We start from the raw sequence: 18,822 nt of genomic DNA, 5'->3' as shown, positions 1-18,822 counted from the left end.
TATATCAAAGTGAATGCCCAAGAATTGGATATCAATTCCATGGAAAGCAGTTAAATGGGTTTAGTAGCCATCAAAAAATGTGAGAAATTTAATTAATTTTAATAAAAATATATTTCTGTGCTTACATTCAAGAAGTTCTTTTGTTTTGGTGGAATTTTATTATTCTGAATGCATTTGATTCAATTTCTCAAGTACTTCTGAAAATCGGGTTACAGAGTTTTAGTCCAAGTTATTTACGTGCTAAGAGCAGAAGTGCCTCCAATACCAGTGATTTTTGCAGTAAGCATGGTAGATTCAGGGATGCATGCCTATAGTGAAGGGTGGTGATAGCTCAGCTGTACTATTGAGTGATCTGTTTCAGTAAAAATTGCTGAGGAGAAAATATAGTTAGGTTAGGAGAAACTACAGAGCAACTCCTGAACTTTCCTTCTCTCTGATCTAACCTCTGAATTGATAAAATTTCATTCTTAGACAAATAGCTTAATGGATAATTTAGTAATTTCACACCCACTTCTTTCTCCTTGTCTGCTCGTTACAGCCAAAAAGATTTCAAGCAGAGACTCTCTTCATTCAAGAACTACATTCTATCTACACATATACCATATGAACATATATATTACAGTGAACATCAGATTGAACAGTCCAGGAAAAAGGACTGAAAAAGGAAAAATATTTCTAAATGCCTTGTTTTGCAAGGCTGTTCAATAACCAAGTTGGATTCCAAGTCTCAGCTGAATAAGAGCTATTTCCAATCATGTCATAGTTAACAAGTGCCATCTTTTGGCACCACTACAAATTTAGTTTTAGGGAAAGAATTTTAGAGAACAGAATTTAGAGGCTTAATTTTTGCCTTTTAAAGTTTAAATCATTATAAAGGTGTATATGCAAAACAAGCTACTGGTAGGAAAAATTGTAAGCAAATGTTTACTGTGAAATATAATGTAAGTAGGTTATTTTCCAGCTTCCATACTTTTACCTTATTTCTGAAAGACAAAGAGCCATGTAGTGTGTGCCTCTGCCTGCCAGTCTGTCCTTTTCATCCAGTAACTGAGAACTTTCAGTTAATTCATTCAAATTCGAGTGAGGTCTGAAAAATAAATACATTACTTAAAACTTCTAGAATTTTTTTGAGACATGTAAGTTAATCAACAAGTGGGAGAAAGACCAAAGACTGCCAGAACCCCAGGTTTAGGGCAAGTGTCCTGAGGTTCGTGGGGCCCTGCAGAGCAGTTGCCCTGTCTGGTTGTCAGCATGAAAATCCATCCAGACTAATCAGAATGTGTCTGCCTCGTGCCTGTTAAAATTGTCCCAGCAGATGTGCAGATAGGTTTTAAGGAAACAATGAAGACAGATCCTTCATGAAATCCAACTTCTTTAATTTGCCTTCTCACAGAACAATGGTTTATTTTTTATAGCTCCAAGGGCAACACACCTGGGATCAATTAACCTTGTAACAGTTCATGTTGTTGATGGGTCCAAAATAACTTTGGGTAATGAGAATATTACATCAGTTTATTTTTCATCAATCTTTACTTTCTCTGCTTTTGCTATATGGCTAAACCTACACTTTAATCAACAGAAATACCATAATATATCTTTGTCATGTTCATTTGTTAGTTACAGTCCAGTGCATGTCCAAAATGTTGCTGTTTTTAATTTTCCAAACATTTTTCTTATTCATGTGATTCTTTATAAAATAAGTATTATATGTACGAGGCTGAAGAGTCATGTAAAAAGGCATCGCCTTATCATCTTTTCTGATTTTGTCTTACTAATGATATATATCTTACCAGACACAAAAAGTCTTTTACATGTATAAAAGCATGATTTTCAGCCAGATTTCTAGCACTGACTCTTTTGTTTATGATCTGCACAGACAGTTTGAATTTCCTTTCCACCTGTGATGTTGTATGTTTAAAATGCAATCATTTGCATTTGCTAAGCAGTAATATGTCCATTTTCAGTTCCCAATGAAACATACCACATTTCACCCAGACCCAAAATTGGTCAAGCAACTGAAATTCCTTGGTTCGATACAGGTAATTTTTTAAGATTTTCTTAAGTTGTTGTATTGAGAGTCTGTAGGTCTTATGTAAAATCAGTGCAGTTTAATGTTTAATGGTCTGTTCATTACTACCTTTAAAATTGTTTCAAATACATATATGAAAACTTACTTTCCCCCTTATCAAATATTTTAGTTTATTGCACTAAAAATGCAATTTTCTCAGTATTGTCTCAAATATTGAAGATTATATGAAGTTTTTAAACAGTATTAGAGCTGTGTTTTGTATACTCATATGTATACAGCGTTGCAAACATCAAGTTAACTGAGTTCCAACTTTTTCCTTGCAAAATCTACATCTGTAAAACTTCCCTAGTCTAAATATCAAAAATGAGTAGTATGTTCTTTCCTGTATTTTCTCTGATGTTTTGGAGAGGCTGAAGTAAGTGTTATGGGTCAAATGTTTTATTTGTCTTGAATATCAAATAGCCAGCTCTACTTAAAAGAAGCTGATTTACAGACTTTGCTAATTGGGCACAAGATAACAGTGACTACTGCTTATGCTTTCAGCTTCCACAGATCCCATAGCATCTAGACTATCAAAATTATTTTGCAAGTGAAAGGCAACAATAAAAAAAAGGTTGAGGGTTTCTGATTCCGACCTTACTGATGACACTGTGCCTCAGCTGCCGTGCACAGTGTCTGCCTTGGATGCTCCCAGTTGTTTTCTCAGCAATATTTTGATGTTGCATAGTTTTATCTAAGTCTTTGGTTTGGGGGGCTTCAGTTCAGTGTTTTATTTTGAGGTTTTTTGTTTGTTTGTTTTTTACAGAACCTAATTAAATGTCTTAAGGCCATGGATACCTTGCAGAGCTAACTCTGTATCCATATACAGTTGGGTAACTGGCTGTAAATATTTTACATCTTTTTCCTAAACCTACATATGAATGTAACTGGTCAGACTGCATGATGGAGCCATCTGGCCACTAAAGAAACTAGCATTTTCCACATGCATTTTGGATTAGAACTCATAGAATTCTCATGTGTCCATTTTGCTGTATCACATTGGTGCATGGACCTTTTTTGTCTGGCGAATTGCACTGCTTTGTCCGTGTTCTGTTACACACAGCAGTGAAACAGGACCTTATTTCTTTTAGCACCTCATAAAACTCGTCTCACTTCTGCAAGACCACGGCCATCAGATAAACCACAGACCAGACCTGGTAATAATAATGTTTATTCAGTCTGGGATGGGGAGGAGATGAAATAGTTAATTAATTTTATCTATACTTAGTGGAATTTTAAATCTTGCTGGGAGGAAAAAAAAGGGGATATTTTTTAATCAATTAATAAGTCTAGTGGTAAAGCCTTTCCCAGTCAGAAAAAAAATGAAAAAAGAAATGAAACCAAAACTACATGTGTCATCACAGCAGGTGTTACTTCTTCTCTAGAGTGGAATTCTTGGCATCACATAGAAGTCTGTTCAATATTTTTCTCATGCAACTTCTTTTGTTTTTTTTTTTTTCTTTTTTCTTTTGAAACTCTCTCACAGCTTTTAGTAAAACCACACTAGCACCAGCCAGAACAAAAGCACCTGCACTGCCAAAGTGGATTGTGCCAACAACAGGTAGAGTTCTGGGTTTGGGGTGGTTTTTCTTAATTTATCAATAAAAGATTGGAATGTGACTTCCCCAAGTCATCTTGAGCCCTGCAAAATATCTCATTGTGTTTTATTACAGAATTTAATTCCTCAGAGTGCCATGTGTAATTGCTTCTACTAATCCTGTTATACAATTCTCAAGGGTGATTGTGCAATGCTATTGGCACTCAGTCTGTGTAAATTTACAGATTGATTACTCTGTGGCTGCTCTTTACTAATGTTTTCTAGATGTCAGACCCACAGTAAGTACTGGAAAATGCCTCATTGAGAAAGATCAGCCACTTGTTTGAGTCCAAGTCAGGAGGCTTGGTAGGGAAGCCTCAAAGCCAAGTCCCTCTCTAGTTACTCTGTGCATGTGCTGTGCTCACATCAAATCAGCATAATATTTTGACTGGTAATTCATAATGAATCCTTTTTTTTTTCCATAGAGCATTAATTTATTGCATCAATACAAATAGCATTGTGGATTTCTGTTTTTATACAGCCATTGGTTAATTAAATATATCTTTTGGGGATTCCTCATCAACATTTCAAGTTTAAAATTATAAATAAGTAAATAATGTACATATTCAAGGCAAACTTTTGGCTGACCACCCACTAAAAGTGCTATTGTTCCATATTATTGCTGGCTGCTGTTACTATTTCTATGCTAGCTAGATTAGGATAGCCTGAGTGATATTCCATCTATCCAAAACATTTTTGCCTGTGTCATGGTCAACATAAAGGTATTGTGGTTTGAAACTTTGTCTTTCTTTTCATTACTGCTTTACTCATGGCAGAACAGCAGTGTATGTTTCTGAAAAGAAAACAAAACTACTGCTTCCAACTAGATCATGTACAACATTTTGTTCATTCTCAGCTGACATAACTCAGAAAAGATTATGAATCTAAATTAGGTTCTGAGAAGCAGAATAGAGGTAGGTTTTCTCTAGAGACAGTAACATGCACAAATAATTTAGACTTGTGATATACACTTGGGTGATTTGGTGTGAATTAGTCAAAGTGCTGCCACGTTTTGTTTATGTTCACTAAAAGGTGCGCTGAGAAACTAAAGAAGCTCTAACTATACCTCCTGATGTACAAGTTTTTGGGTTTTTTTACAGCTGGTGCTGGTCTTCTCATGCCTTTTCTTCCTTGAACATCATTGACATGAAACATTATCACTCTGGTGTTTTGTATAGCTGAAGATCTAATTAATATTTTTAATTACCTGAAGGCAAATTGCAGTTATATATGATATGTTCAGATATTTTAGACATGGGCACCAGGTCACCTGCATCCTGTTCCCAGCTTACTGCAAGTCTAACTCCCAGCTTACTTTAATCTTCAGTAAATTATTTATCATGTATGGACTGTGGATTTGTGAGGAACATGCAGCAAAAGTGATCAAATAGTAAAGTAATTCAAAAATTATCTGCTGCATACCATTAAAATACTAGTGAAATATCAAAACAAATTGAGAACCAAATGATAAATCTATTAAATCTTTAGCTAGAGTGATTAGATCATGTTTGAACAGGTTTGGAATTTGATAATTAAATTAATATTGATATTTTTTTTAATATAATGAATTTTAGAGGTTTTTATCTTACATCATGAGCAAGGGTGCAGGGCAGTTTTTCCCACAAACATTATGAAGTTGTAATGCATCTTCTTGCTTTACTATATATACAGTCTTTATAAAGCAAACATACTTGCCTTATGTAGAGACAGGACATTAATTTAACAGTTTGACTGCCCTATAAATATCAGCACATGAAACAGTTGTTCTGTACCAGGAGTTGTGTTGATTTTTTAATGCCACTTGCTTTTTAAAAAATGTGTTTATATAACTTTTAAGTAGGACTTTCTCTTATATACAAACTGGATGTTGTGTATACTTTGTCCCCTGTACTCCAAATATGGTGAATATATTTGGTCCAGAATTGCTTTAACCTTTTAATATGGAGGATGACCAGAGATCATGTAATGGGGAGAAGGAGAACTTTGCCCTTTGCAAGAATCAATGGACATTTTATTCTTTACAGTGAAAAACTAGAATGTTCTCTCTGCTCATTTTTCCATCTTGGTTTAACTCATCTGTTACCTCTTCATCGTATTAATTTTCTCTTTCCAAATATACTTTACTCAAGGAATGTTTAAAATTAAACTGCAGCCTTTGTAGAACCAGATCACTTTCCACTTATCTGAATAAGAAGGTAATGGGTTAAGTTATCAGTAAAATCATGGGTGAGGCACACGTTGGCTTTGCACATCATGTCAGCTGGAGTTTGAACATATTCAATATACAGGTATACCATGATTTGGTGCCACACTGTTGATACTTACTTCATTTCCTTTTTCTCACAGATGACCTTTATACACCTGAGGCTACTGCCAGACCAATTGACATGGGTGTCAAAAGACCTCCAGAATACTTTGATACCTGGCAAAAGCCAATTTCTGGTAAGGTTAATAAATTAAACAATAAAGCCATTTTTAACAGTTGTTATTAAAAATAAAAATGCTGCCTTTTCTGCTCACAAAGCACCTCCACTGAGAAGAAAAAATAATTCTTAATCATCCTCATCAATACACATTCTTATGGCTTCAGGATGCTACTAAAAGAGATAAAAATAGGAATAATTTATAGCCAGTCCTTAGACACTTACATATGCTTAGTCACTACATATGGTAGAAATGTTCACCACCAGAGTTGTGTCCTTATGATCTAGCAGCTACAATACTGTAAGCACTGATTTTTTTCATGTTAATAGTTTCCACATAGCAAAGGTGAATAAGGTAAAAGCATAATCAACTTGTATGGGGAATGTATGTGCAGTATGTGCATAACCAGCATATATGAGGAAGTTTCACTGAATATTGGGATTGGAAAAATTAGAACATTAGACTTGAAGGAAAATAACAATGTGGAGTAAATCAGGTTACAGGTTTTTTACATGTGTAAGACTTAAAAGGTTCACTCTTCTGGCAAGTCTTGCAATCATGTTTTCAAAACAATCAAAATATTTTAACTGGAACATAGATACAACAGGTAAGTACCCAATGTGTAAAGAATTTCCCTATTTCATAAGCATAATCAAGGACTAATTTGCTTTAGCTGTGGTTTTTTTCTGACATAGAAACTGACTGAAAATGAAATCTCTTGTTTTACTCTTGGATTTACTACTCAGCTGCAGATGCTCCTTTTAGGTAGCTTCATCTTTGAGAACATGTTACTGTATTTTAAAACACTATTTTATAAACTGCTGTGTGTTCCCAATCCATGTTGAATTTCCTTTCCACCTAATTTACCTCTACAAAGATAAGAGCCTCTCTTGATGGCCAGGTTCTGATGTTTTATCATTTTTAAGTTTATTCAGTCTGACCACTGTACTTTGCAAAGATTAGGTCTAGTGTGATGTGCTAGGCAAAGTGTAAACTCAAAACAAGGGTGATATTCTGCACTTTTTGTTACTGAATGTCAGGTAGTGGAGTTTCCTTTAGTAAATCCAACTTGTGATTTGCAGAAACTTGAAGGTTCTTTTATGCACATAGATTTGAAGGGACATTAAGACCAACTTTTACTTGTTTTATGGCATTTGATGTCTAAAGTTAAGCTTTTAGAGTTTTGAGGTCAATCAATACCTTGTCTGTGTTTTGTCTGCCCTAAGAGGCTGCTCATTCCTCACGAGTGACCGAGTCAAGGACTCACAGTCCATAATAAGCCTAGAGATTAGTAAATCCAAATATTTCACCATGTCGTTGTCCTTACGAGAATCTACATTCACAAAATCCCAAAATTCTATTGTGCATCCTAATTTACAAGTCCAGTCTCCACACACTGGTAATTAGTTTTGGTAGCACCATCGACCAGCGCCCAAATCATCATGAGAAGTAGCAGAAGGGAAAAGTAGGAATTCCTGGTTTTCCAGAGTACAGATTCACTTGAGACCCAGTACACTGAATGCAATGTTTTAGTTCGCCTGTAACTGTTGTAGTTGTGCTGCTCAGAAAATAGACAGAGACCACTGGCAAGTCAGTACTTGCACATTCTTACTTCATAAACATCTTGGACAATCCCTTCTCTAATTATGGGCAGGTAGAAAAGTAATGAATACTACCATACAGTAATATCTAGGGTATGATAACATATATACAAGAATTTCTTATACTTTTTCAGGCCTTAAGCATATTTTTTTCATCTCCATCTGGAAATTAAGAATTACTATGAAACCTACAAATGCTATTTTCAAAATCACTACATTCTCTTAAATTAGATAGAGCATTATTTTCTGTCTTGATCTGAGGGATTTAAAAAAAATAATAGCAACTGGTTTTTTTATAAGTGACTACAAGAGTCCAAAAAGGAAAAAAGAAGAGAGAGAGATGGAGATATTCCTGTTTGTATATTGTAAATATTTCCAAAAAAGCTCTCCTAAATGAGTCTTTGGATCTGCTCCCTTCTCGCCCACAATCTCTCTGTTTATAGGGTAAACTAAAGTCTGATCCACAGGACCTGAGGTACCTTATGGAGCCAGTAATTCAGTATCAGGCAACTTGCATAGTTGTTGACATTGGCAGCCTAATGAGAATTATGCTACTCTTGAGGATTTTCTCCTTTTAGGTACAAAAAGGCTTTTGTTACATAAATGTGTTGCACATATCTCCTGGATTTTCTTAAGAAAAGAAGGGCAAAGGAACAAAAATCTTTTCCTTTGCCTTTGCATAATAAAATGTGTCATAATTGTCTGGAAAATACAGTAAAATTATTTGTAAGTATGAATTAAGGGGTTTAGGTTTTTCTTTTAGACCTCACTGTCAAAAGAAATTATCAGATAAATGTAATGGGTACTGGCTGGAGCTGCACATTGAAATAACCAAGTAGAGTGCTTCAGAAATTGAGACAGCAGTAATTGACTTTAGCCATGTCAGTGTACAAGGTGACAGTAACTTTTTTCAGTTTTGAATGACACAGAATAAAGTGTTCCTAATGATAATTTCATTTTCTTACATCTTTTGCTTCAAGCTGAGGGTGGCCGGTTGTATTAGTCAGAAAGAGCAAGAGGTCAGAAATTTTGTGAGTAGGATACTGACGATGTTTCCTAGCACATTGAGTTGATGTTTGTTGTGTGAAGATGTATCCATTTGAATGCCAAAAAACTACTGTTGACAAAACTGAGTAACTGCACAGAAAGTGAATCACTGAAACACTTGTGCAAAATCTCAAAGGAACTACATTTGTTCAGTTTAAACTTTGTTTAAAACTTCGTGGCACACAGATCTCAGTGATTTAAGGCTGAAAATACAACTCGGATCAGCTCCTAATCTCACCTCTCCACTTTTGGTATTAAATCAGACAGGAAACATTGCTTGAGAAGTCAGAATACAACTTCTAGTGTGTTTCTGCTTTTATGGAATTTGAGGATAATTAATTAATATTGCTGTCTTGTAATGTCATTCAGTGACCATACCACCTGGCCCTCAGCACCCTCCTATACCTCCTGCCAGACCCACACAAATGAGAAGAAAGCCTCTGCCTCCTAACACCGTGACTGGTAAACCAGGGAGTCCAGGTATTTCAGCCTTTGCAGCATAAATATTTGATCTGGCTAGCAGGGTACAGGAGAATTCTATAGCACAGATTTCTTTGATCTGTGATATTTATAGAAACTAGACTTCTGGAACATACAGGCCTTGTGTCTTTTGTCTTCTTACAAAGACCCTGGGTTTTTTTCCCCTAACCTAGTTATATCGAAATCACGCCTAGTAAGGGAGCTGAAAACAAAATAGCACACTCCAAGTCATCCTTTAAGATCAACCTTAAGAATATTTAATGTCTACTAATATTGTTTTTGCTATTTAATGTGCATATTGAATGGGAGATGTTGACTATTGTGCTTCAGTGCCTAGTACTAACTGGTTATTTATTATGGAACTGCTCATATATATATGGTACATGCATTAGCTACTGCAAAAAATGAGCTAATAGTCACCCAGAGAGCTAACTGCACTGGGAGGTAGAGCAAGCTGACTTGTGTCATCTGCAGAGATTAGCTTGATTATTGTGCTAAAGCATTCTGGCTTCTCAGTACTGGTTTAAGAGGACATAGAAACTTTCACCTTTCCTATTTTATTTTAAGTTAATCCTGAAGCAGGTATTCAGTATCCACATGGATGTTCTCTCAGTGGATTCCATATAAGAATCCTCAGGCTAACATTATTCCATGTAGTCAGAAACTATCATCTCCTTAAGCCTAACATCATGACAGCTTTTTTCCTCTTCATATTGATCTCTGTAGTTCCTTAGAGATATATTAGAATATACAGCTATATATGAATATACAGCTATATATGAATATACAGCTCTACTGGATTTCCTATTGTGGATTTTTCTTTTTGTTGATTTCATCTGGGACTCTATGTGCTATTAAGGTACTAAAGACCTAAATAATATTTTAGTATTTTGTGTGGCAGATGAGTAGCAAGAATCTCCAGACTGGATGAGGCAGTCTATATATTTATTCATCAGCAGAGCCAAGATTGAAATACTGTGTCTGTACTTGTTTTAGGGTGGTGTTTCCTTAGTAATAGTTCCGAGAAAACAGTCCTAAAACCTGATATATTTTCTTTTGCTTGTACTGGGGTCCATACTAATTCTCTCCATTAAGTGTCTAATTAATTTACCAGTGTTTTGAAATTTCAGCCTTTTTCCTTACGGTGGAGGCCAGGTTATGTGGTAGTCAGCATTTGCCATACCTTCCTAGGCTTTCAAGATGGAATAAATTGGTTAAATGATCTGGTTCTTCCTTGTGGGGACAGTAGATTTTCCTTCTTCTGTATTTCCTAGTGTTTTATCCAGCTTAGTTTTAAACATTATAATTTTGTTTCTTCTGGTTCCCTGGAGAGACAGTTCCACTGTAGTAACAGGAAAAATTTGCCTCAATGTTCTTCTTGGATTTTCCCTGTCAGAATTCTGTCCTCTTTCTCTTTAGCACCATGATTAATTCCTTACTTGCATCTTTCTAACTCATCCAGTGGATATTATGGAAAGTTTTCTATGCAGACATTAAAAGTCTCCTGAATGGGTAAAAAAATGGAAATGAGAGTTCCAGAAACTTTGTGAAACTGAACTCTAGCGAGAATCTTTCAGATTTCCACTCTATTAAGAAAATTAGTGGAAAGCAGGGATTTTTGTTGTCTTAAACTTGGCTCACCAGAGTTCTGTCTTCAGTTGCCATGTTCTGTATCATATATGACAGGGAGGTAACTACATTATATAGTTCTCGACTCTTCAGAGTTGAGATTTCGCTGTCATATCATGGTTATCTGGGAGTATCTGCATGTTTTATGAATTTAATTCTTGTCTTTTACAGCTGTTATGCAAGAAATCAAGACCTTTACCCTGGATTGTTTGCCTCTTAGAAACCTGTTTTCTTTATTAGGTGGTAACAGCTGAAGAATATCAGCAACGTCACATAGCCTAAAATACTTTTTTAAAATAGTTGTCTAATTATAAGTGATAATATTGCCTCTATCAGTTAGTTTCTGCCCAGACTTGTGGAACCTACTACAGAAATGAGTTCATCAAGAAAACTTTCCTTCTTGAGTGATACAGTGCTGTAAATGTTGAAAATGCTGGACTTGGCTGCATTTTCTTTGCTTTCATTTGAAGTGTATCTTAATGTCATTTAGTGGAAGCTCCAGTACTGTTCTGTGGTTAAACCCTCAGTGCAGACCACAGTTATGGACTTGGTGTTTATCACTAGAAATGTTCCAGCACCACTAATGTATGTGCTGTATTGAGAGCAGAAATTAACCTTGCCTACATTTGAGGGAAGACTCCAAGTTTCAGTTGCTGACTTCAGCTTTTGTGCCTTGCAACTCAGGAAGAAATGTGTTTTTTCTTCAAGGAACAGCAAAGTCAGTGGTGGTCATTGTGCATCCTTTTATCAGTCTGTGTAGGATGGTTCTGTGCATTAAGCCAGGTTATATTCTAGCCAAGTAAAGCCCTCCAAGACAACCTCAAAGTAGCAATGAAATTTCTTACTGGGTTTCAGGATTGGGTTACATTTGCAGCTAGCACAGTTCAGAACTTTCCTAAATCCAGCTGAGGCATTTACTATGATTTGAATGAAAATACTTGTTGCATGAAGCAGTTGTCACAAAACTGAGTTCTCTTAGAAATCAGAAAGCAGTTTTGCTCCTTCAAATGCTGAATGTCTTGTTGCTACAAGTCCCTCCATCTGTCACTATAGCTAAGCCTGCTGGACCAACACCACCTGTGAGGACAGGAACATTATATAAGACACCAACAGCTTTTGCAACTCCAGAGTATTATGGTAAGCATGTTAGAAACAGTTCTGGTTTATTTTTTTTATTTTTTTTATTTCTTTTTTTTTGTTTTGTTTTGTTTTTTAACTAACATTAAAGTTCCTGTTTTTATTTTGCTTCCCTTCCCTGAACTTTGTTGATGCACTGTATATTTAACATAAAACGTTTTAGTCCGGAGTAATTCTGATTTCTTTTATGCCACTTAGTGACTTTTCTGATTTGACTGAGCTCTAGCTCCCTTCTTGTACACATCTTGGTAATTGAGAACATGACAAAGCTTCCTTCTTCCTAGGAATCCATACATACTCAGTAGGCTTTCAATACAATTCTGTGGCTAATTAAAGCTGTGAACAAACCAGATAAAGGCACTTCTTTTCCTGGATGTTTCAATTTTCCCAGGACATAAATTCAACATATTACTTGTCAGTGACTGACAGTGCTCATCATGGATGGGGTAGCCTCCTTTATTTGATCAAACTGCCACCATTTAAATAGAAAAAAATTGTAGTAGTGCTATCATAGTGGGCAGTGGGTAATGTGCCCTTTATGAAGCTGGGAGTGGCTTACAGATTCAGAGCTAAGTCTTTTCAAGGTGGCATACCTGGGTTTGGAGGAGGATGTGCTTAGAATTTTTGAGCCCAAATGTGCAGTTCCTGGTATATTGTCATGAATGATGCTGCTTCTTATTTTGCTGGATTTATAGTAATACTTAAATTCTTGTCTCCTTACAATGAGCATAAACTCACTGTGACCCACAGTGCCCAGTAAAGCATGCTGGGTGCTAGATTTATTTATAAGTGCTTGTTAGGAAGGTATTGTGTTTTATCTGTTGAGGTCCATTGTAGTATTTGCATCACGTTCAGTGTAGTGATTAATTAATACAACATTGTATCATGAATCCTGACTGCTTTAGCACATTTCTCTTCACTAGTGTATTTGCTTTCAATTTCCTTCAAATTTCATAGAAGTTGTACACTGTGAAGACAGAATTTTTTTAATTTCCTCATTTTCATTTCTAGAGAAGTTACTCTGCCAATGTAATAATTCTATATATCCCAGAAACATCAAAAAAGCCCCAAGCTAAACAGCCAGCACAGTGCAAAAAAGATCCTTTTTCCATGGCTGACCTTCTACTTCCTTACCAAAAAAATTAAATTAAAGTAAATGCAAGACCATAGTCTAAAAAGTATTTTACATATCCTGCATGAACTAAATCCAGCAGCAGTCATGAAATCTGTCATTTTGATTATGGCTGGCTGTACTAGCAGGTAAGTACAGGGCTTACACAGCATCTCAGAAAAAGTACCCAAAATGAAGAGCCAGATCTGGTAGCAAATTCCTACCATTTGTCTATTCTTATAATTATTTAAAATTACAAAGGTGAAATGCTGCAGTTCTAACACTGAAACTTTGTATTTATTGCAAATTATAACTGTATTTTTCTACAGTTGATGAAACTGTCTTCAGCTCAAGTCCTACATCAGAAACAGATTCTTCAGGAAAACCAAGGTACCAAGGTAGGATATTCATAGCTATTAGTATTTTTATTTTAGGGAGCATATGAAGTCTGAGCTATCTTGCATCAAATTATCTTATTTGGTTATTCAAAGGCCAACATTTTATTTGATTCTCTGTCACTTTAGTGGCAGATGTAAGAGCTCTAGTACAAACCAGCATTTTCTAGACTGAATTTTACTTTTACTTTCTGGACTAAAGTTATTGCTGCTTCTGGTAAAACAGCATATGTGATGCCTTTGTATTAGTGTACCCCTCAAAAGCTGCAAGTCTTATTTTATGATATGATTTTTAAGTGATTTTTCTATTTTATGAGAGATTTTAATTCTTTCAAGCAGTGTGCATCACCTGTTAATACCTTCAGAATGTCATTTCATCAGTGGTGCCAGTGGGAAGGGGGTGAAGCAGTGCAGATTCCAGGTCAAACAACAATAAGTAAAATAATAAAAACAAGCAAAAAAACAAAACCCAAAAGTGTAAAATCCAAACCAAACAAACAAAAATGAGAAGCAGCTTGCTATTGAATCCATGGGGTTTATTCTGGAAGCTTTGTGTTTCACTTGTGCAGACTTTTGCTCGGTGTCCTGGGATGGATGTTGTGCACCAGGTGAAATGGCATTGCCATTTTGTAAAAACACTGTACTGAATAATTCCCATTGTTCTTAGCCCCTCATGTCAAGTACATGAAGAAGGATGATGATGTGCCTTGCTCCATCACAAGCTCTCTGGAACATTTTCCTCAAGAAGAAGTTGGCAGCAAGGAAGAGCCCACTCGTCCTCCACAAAATCCTCCGACCAACCTCACGGTGGTGACTGTAGAGGGCTGCCCATCCTTTGTCATACTGGATTGGGAAAAACCAGACAATGACACTGTTACTGGTTGGTTTGATTTCTTTCCCCATTGTGTGATAATATAGTATTTCCAGCTTAGTTTACTTTCCCAGTAGTTTTTTGCCATTTAAAAGTACTTTAATCCCCAGGGATTAAATGAGCTCAGTGGTTTGGGGGTTTTTTGTGCTACTGTCAGCTGAAGTATGGGTAAGAAAATGCTACTAGATTATAACAAGATTTACACAACAAGGATCACTGGTGTCAATGATGACATGAAAAGGTACTTAAATAGGAGTCCATATCTCTTCCAATTTTCTGTCTCCTCTCTGTACAGGAGAAGATCTAGTCAAGAAGTTCCAGCAGTACAGCAGTATATCTAGATGCACACTGATAATTTAGGCATCTTTCTTGACCTGAGGCTGTTGTTTCACAGTGGGCCAGACACAAAGCTTACATCCATCTAATCAGTAGAATTTTGCCAGCATACTACTTGCAATATTATGACCCACTGCAAGAGGGTCAACAAGACCACTCTGTTAAAAGAATCTGGGTTTTTTTTATTTCTAAAGGAAGGGGTTTATATTAAGAATAAATGCCTGTGAGTCATGCAGGACTCAGCACACAGGTAAACATGCAAGATGGCCATTCTTAATTCTTCCATCTTCTTCTGTATTTCACATTAGCTGACAAAAATTTGAACATTGAAGTTAACTAACAACCCAGTAAATGACTCATCAAAATCAATTCTGAAGTCAAAAGAAGGCATTGAATCCTGTTTTCTGAAAACAGCGATTGCTTCATATTGGCACCAGTACATTACTTGTTTAGACAGGCTTAAACCAATTTTGCTGTCATCTCTTTCTATTTCTGTAGTTTATGCATGTTTTTCCAATCATCTTATTTAAGCATCACATCTCTTTTTTTAAATAAATGCACTGTCTCAGATAGAAAGGTGGAAACAGAAAACATAATTTCTTGCATCATTTTGCTTTTTGAATCCTTACTTTGCCTGACTTTAACTGTGTACAATGGGTTTTATTGGGTACGACCAAAACCAATGTATAATGGAAAGGTCTGACAAATAACAACCAAAACAGTGATCACACTCACCTCTTTGTTTTCATAAAAACTGCAGATGTCAGGAACCAAGACCATTCTGCTCACACCTTGCTCCTTTGTGTTGCCACAGAAATAAAGGGCAGTTTGTTGCTTTGTGCACTGGGTAACAAGCAGGCACTGGATGCAGCCAGTAGTTTTTGGTGTCTGTCTGTGTGTGCATGCACATATTTGCATGCTCAGTCATTTCCTGCTTTTTCTTTTCCAACTTGAATGAATTCAAAAGTCCAAACTGTATGTTGACTTCAGGCTGGCAAAAGGCAGAGAGGTTGCATCCCTGTAAAATTGCATACTCATTCACTATCTTGTTGTATTTAAGAAGTTCAAGTAAGATATGTTACTTGATCTAATTTTTCTTTACTGTAATTTTCCAGAGTATGAGGTTGTGTCAACTGAAAATGGAGGAAGTGATGGTGAAAAGGAGAAATCAATTATCACTACAAATCAAACCCATTCTACTGTGGAAAACCTAAAACCTGACACAAGGTAGCTAAAAAATATAATTTTCTAGGTTAATCCAACTAATTTAGACTCTCAGCTGTCTGCCACATCAAATGGTAATACCTATGGAAATAAGACCAAATCAGTTTTAGTCCTGTTTTGATAGGAAAAAAAAAAAAGAAAAAAAAGTATGGTTTGGTTATCTTTCTTGTAAGTTAACAGATAAAACATATTTGAGGAATCTTTAGGAAATTTCCAAGAGTGTTTGTGGTCTGGACAAGCTGCAGAAGTGACCTGTTGTATCAGAAAGACTACTTGTCAAAAGTAAGAAAATTACTGTGGAGAGGAAAACACGTTTGTCCTGAATATGTACGTTTGTTTCAGCATCTAAAAGAGCTGGCAAATTAAAAATGAGTAAGTGAATTCCAGATCACAATGTGCCTCTCATGCAACTAGTTCAATGCTTATGCTTATGCATGATCTATCTTTAAATATCAAATCTCATTAAAAAGTATTCTACTTTTTATAGTAAAATTCAGAGCAGAGAAGAAAACCCATTGTCTTTTGTTACATTGTTTGTTAATTGATCAGAAAGTTAATGAGTGACACTTGGGGTTTTTCCTGCAAGACCGTCCATTTGGCTTGGTGAGTGGATATTTCTGTTTTAGACAATCTAAGATACAAAGGGATAACTGTTCCTGAGCAGGGGGCAGCTACCATTCACCAAGCCCAGCCTCAAAAAGGAAAGGCAGTGAAAGCCTTTCTGAACCCAGAGGCCACTGCCCAAAACTGAAAACCTTTGATACAAACTGCAGTGGTGCCTGTCCCCCAGGGCTCACCAGATTTAAGGATGTAAATCCTCAGAGCGGCTTTGTTCAACAAAACTCCCATTCCAAGCAAAATGTGCATTTCCTAATTTTGAGGATACCTTGAGAGCTTTGGCAGAAGTGCAGGAAGGTGCTGTTACCACTTAAATCCAGGCTTGCCTGCACGCTAAACTGAGGGAAAACAAAAATGTGGTTAAGACAGGTGGCATCGTGTAGACAGTATCTGTTCTGCCAAGAAACATCACATGTCCATAATAAAAGTCTTCTATCAGGAGCTGCTCATTAGATAAAGGAAATGGGCTTGTGGATAAAACTGACTGTAAATGGGAGGAAGAGCAAAAATTAAACACAGCTCAATATTTATTAACAGAGTCCCTGGTATGTTTAAAAATTCATCAAGAAATACGTTAAGGCTGGGAAGGAAACTTTTCCATAACTAGCCTCAAAGGGAAGAGCTGTAAAAAAGGTAGAGCTGGAAAAGAAACTTGGAAGAGAAATAGAAATCCCTCCCACAAGTGATCAGCACTTGCAAAACTTCCAGCAATATATGTAAAGAGAGATGCTCAGTAACAGAAGGTGGATTAACTGGATCCAGAAAAAAAGCACTGGCTGAAGAACCTCTTGGCCTGGGAACACTTAGGAGAGCTGACAAGCTGAATTAGAGACCCTAATTTTTCCATCTTTCCCAAATCTCACAGTGAGGCTTGTGTGAACCCCCTGTGCTGAAGGTCCAGTGCATTCAGAGCTAAAGACAGCTCAGGAACCTAAAGCAGACAGACTGAAACAAAGACTTCCCAAAAAGGCATTAAAAGGTTTGAGAATCTGTCATTAGGAGATAATGGCCAGACTTTAAATATTTCAGGAATTTGGACAGTGTTAGGGAGGCAACAAAGAGGCTTTTACAGTCACCCATCAAAAATTCAATGTGCAACTGCAGCTGTCAGTAAGTACAAACCCAGAGATTCCGTGGGATGAGGATTATGGTGTAGTTCCTGAGTGTCCATTTAGCTGTCTGAAAAGTGACTAGATCCAGAAAAAATGCACTGGCTGAAAAAAGAGTTCAGACTTTACAGTTATCAAGTATTTGATTTTAGCAGACTCCTACCATGATAATTTGGAGGTGGAAATGAAAATGGACTTTCATAAGTGTACCACAACTTGTGAAGGTTCATTTTAAACAAATTAAGTTGCGTATATTATGGAAGTTTGATGCCCCTCTGTCTTATATATGCCACCTTTATGTGTTCCTGGTGACTTTACTGCAAGGCTGATACTCTGAGATGAAGGTAAAATAGAGATTTGAAAAACTTCTGACTGAGGACATAGACCCTTGAAATAAAGGTGGAGCACAGTCAGCTGCTTTCTAATGCAATGGGTTGTTTGAGGGTTTTGTCTTAAAAAATGTTTTAGAGCCTCCTGTACAAAGTGATTTCATTGGAATGCTGAGATCCATATGTTTTTTGCCCAAGGAAAGACATACCATATCTGTGCCATTTTCCTACAGTAAAGCATGCCTCACTGTTGACAACCACACATTAATTTAAAAGATTTTTCCTTATAGGACAAATATTTTATCCTCTTTTTCACCAAGACAATTGCCAAATATGGTGATTGCAGGATTTCAGATCTTAGAAGAATTCTGATAGTTTAAATAATCCAGAAAGATCAAATTTGATATCCATTATTTGGTCAGTCAGAGTTCTTGAAATTGGTATTCTTGCTGTCAGTAAACTACTGATTGGCTTCAGTCTAGAATTCTGTTTAATTTAATCAGATTTACTTCTGGTTGTAATCTTTACCTGAAATATCTTTAAAATATCTGTAATCTTTACCTGAAATATCTCAAAGTATGTGGTGTTGGTATGCTATGTGAGCTAGATAATGATATGCATCTTCCTTATACAGACAGCTCACTGGATATAACTAGTGCCTGAAGAAAACTTCCTCTTCTTTTATGAATGTCTTCTGCTTAAACATTTCTCTTTTTGATGTGCTTCTGTGATCTAATATTCACATATACAGTGTTGATTATGACTGCAGTCAGCTTCTGCTACCCTTCACATTATTTCCAAGGACTTCAGAGTAGGTCCAGGTCACATTTCACTCAACCCCCTGTT

At 36.3% G+C, this 18,822-nt stretch overlaps 1 protein-coding gene across 2 annotated transcripts in view; it reads left to right on the top strand.

Moving 5' to 3' along the window:
• ABI3BP (ABI family member 3 binding protein) overlaps window positions 1–18,822 on the top strand; it is a 113,161-nt gene that overhangs the window by 79,813 nt on the left and 14,526 nt on the right. For both annotated transcript variants that reach the window (XM_077790913.1, XM_077790914.1), the window contains 10 exons: window positions 1,416–1,490; window positions 1,965–2,039; window positions 3,160–3,225; window positions 3,555–3,629; window positions 6,012–6,107; window positions 9,107–9,217; window positions 11,900–11,983; window positions 13,424–13,492; window positions 14,157–14,369; window positions 15,812–15,923. In XM_077790913.1, the coding sequence (XP_077647039.1) occupies window positions 1,416–1,490; window positions 1,965–2,039; window positions 3,160–3,225; window positions 3,555–3,629; window positions 6,012–6,107; window positions 9,107–9,217; window positions 11,900–11,983; window positions 13,424–13,492; window positions 14,157–14,369; window positions 15,812–15,923 (976 nt within the window). The remainder of the gene's footprint in view (window positions 1–1,415; window positions 1,491–1,964; window positions 2,040–3,159; window positions 3,226–3,554; window positions 3,630–6,011; window positions 6,108–9,106; window positions 9,218–11,899; window positions 11,984–13,423; window positions 13,493–14,156; window positions 14,370–15,811; window positions 15,924–18,822) is intronic.

This window comes from Lonchura striata, chromosome 2 (assembly GCF_046129695.1).
Source record: "Lonchura striata isolate bLonStr1 chromosome 2, bLonStr1.mat, whole genome shotgun sequence".
NCBI lineage: Eukaryota > Metazoa > Chordata > Aves > Passeriformes > Estrildidae > Lonchura > Lonchura striata.
This window is presented reverse-complemented; position numbering and strand designations above follow the sequence as displayed.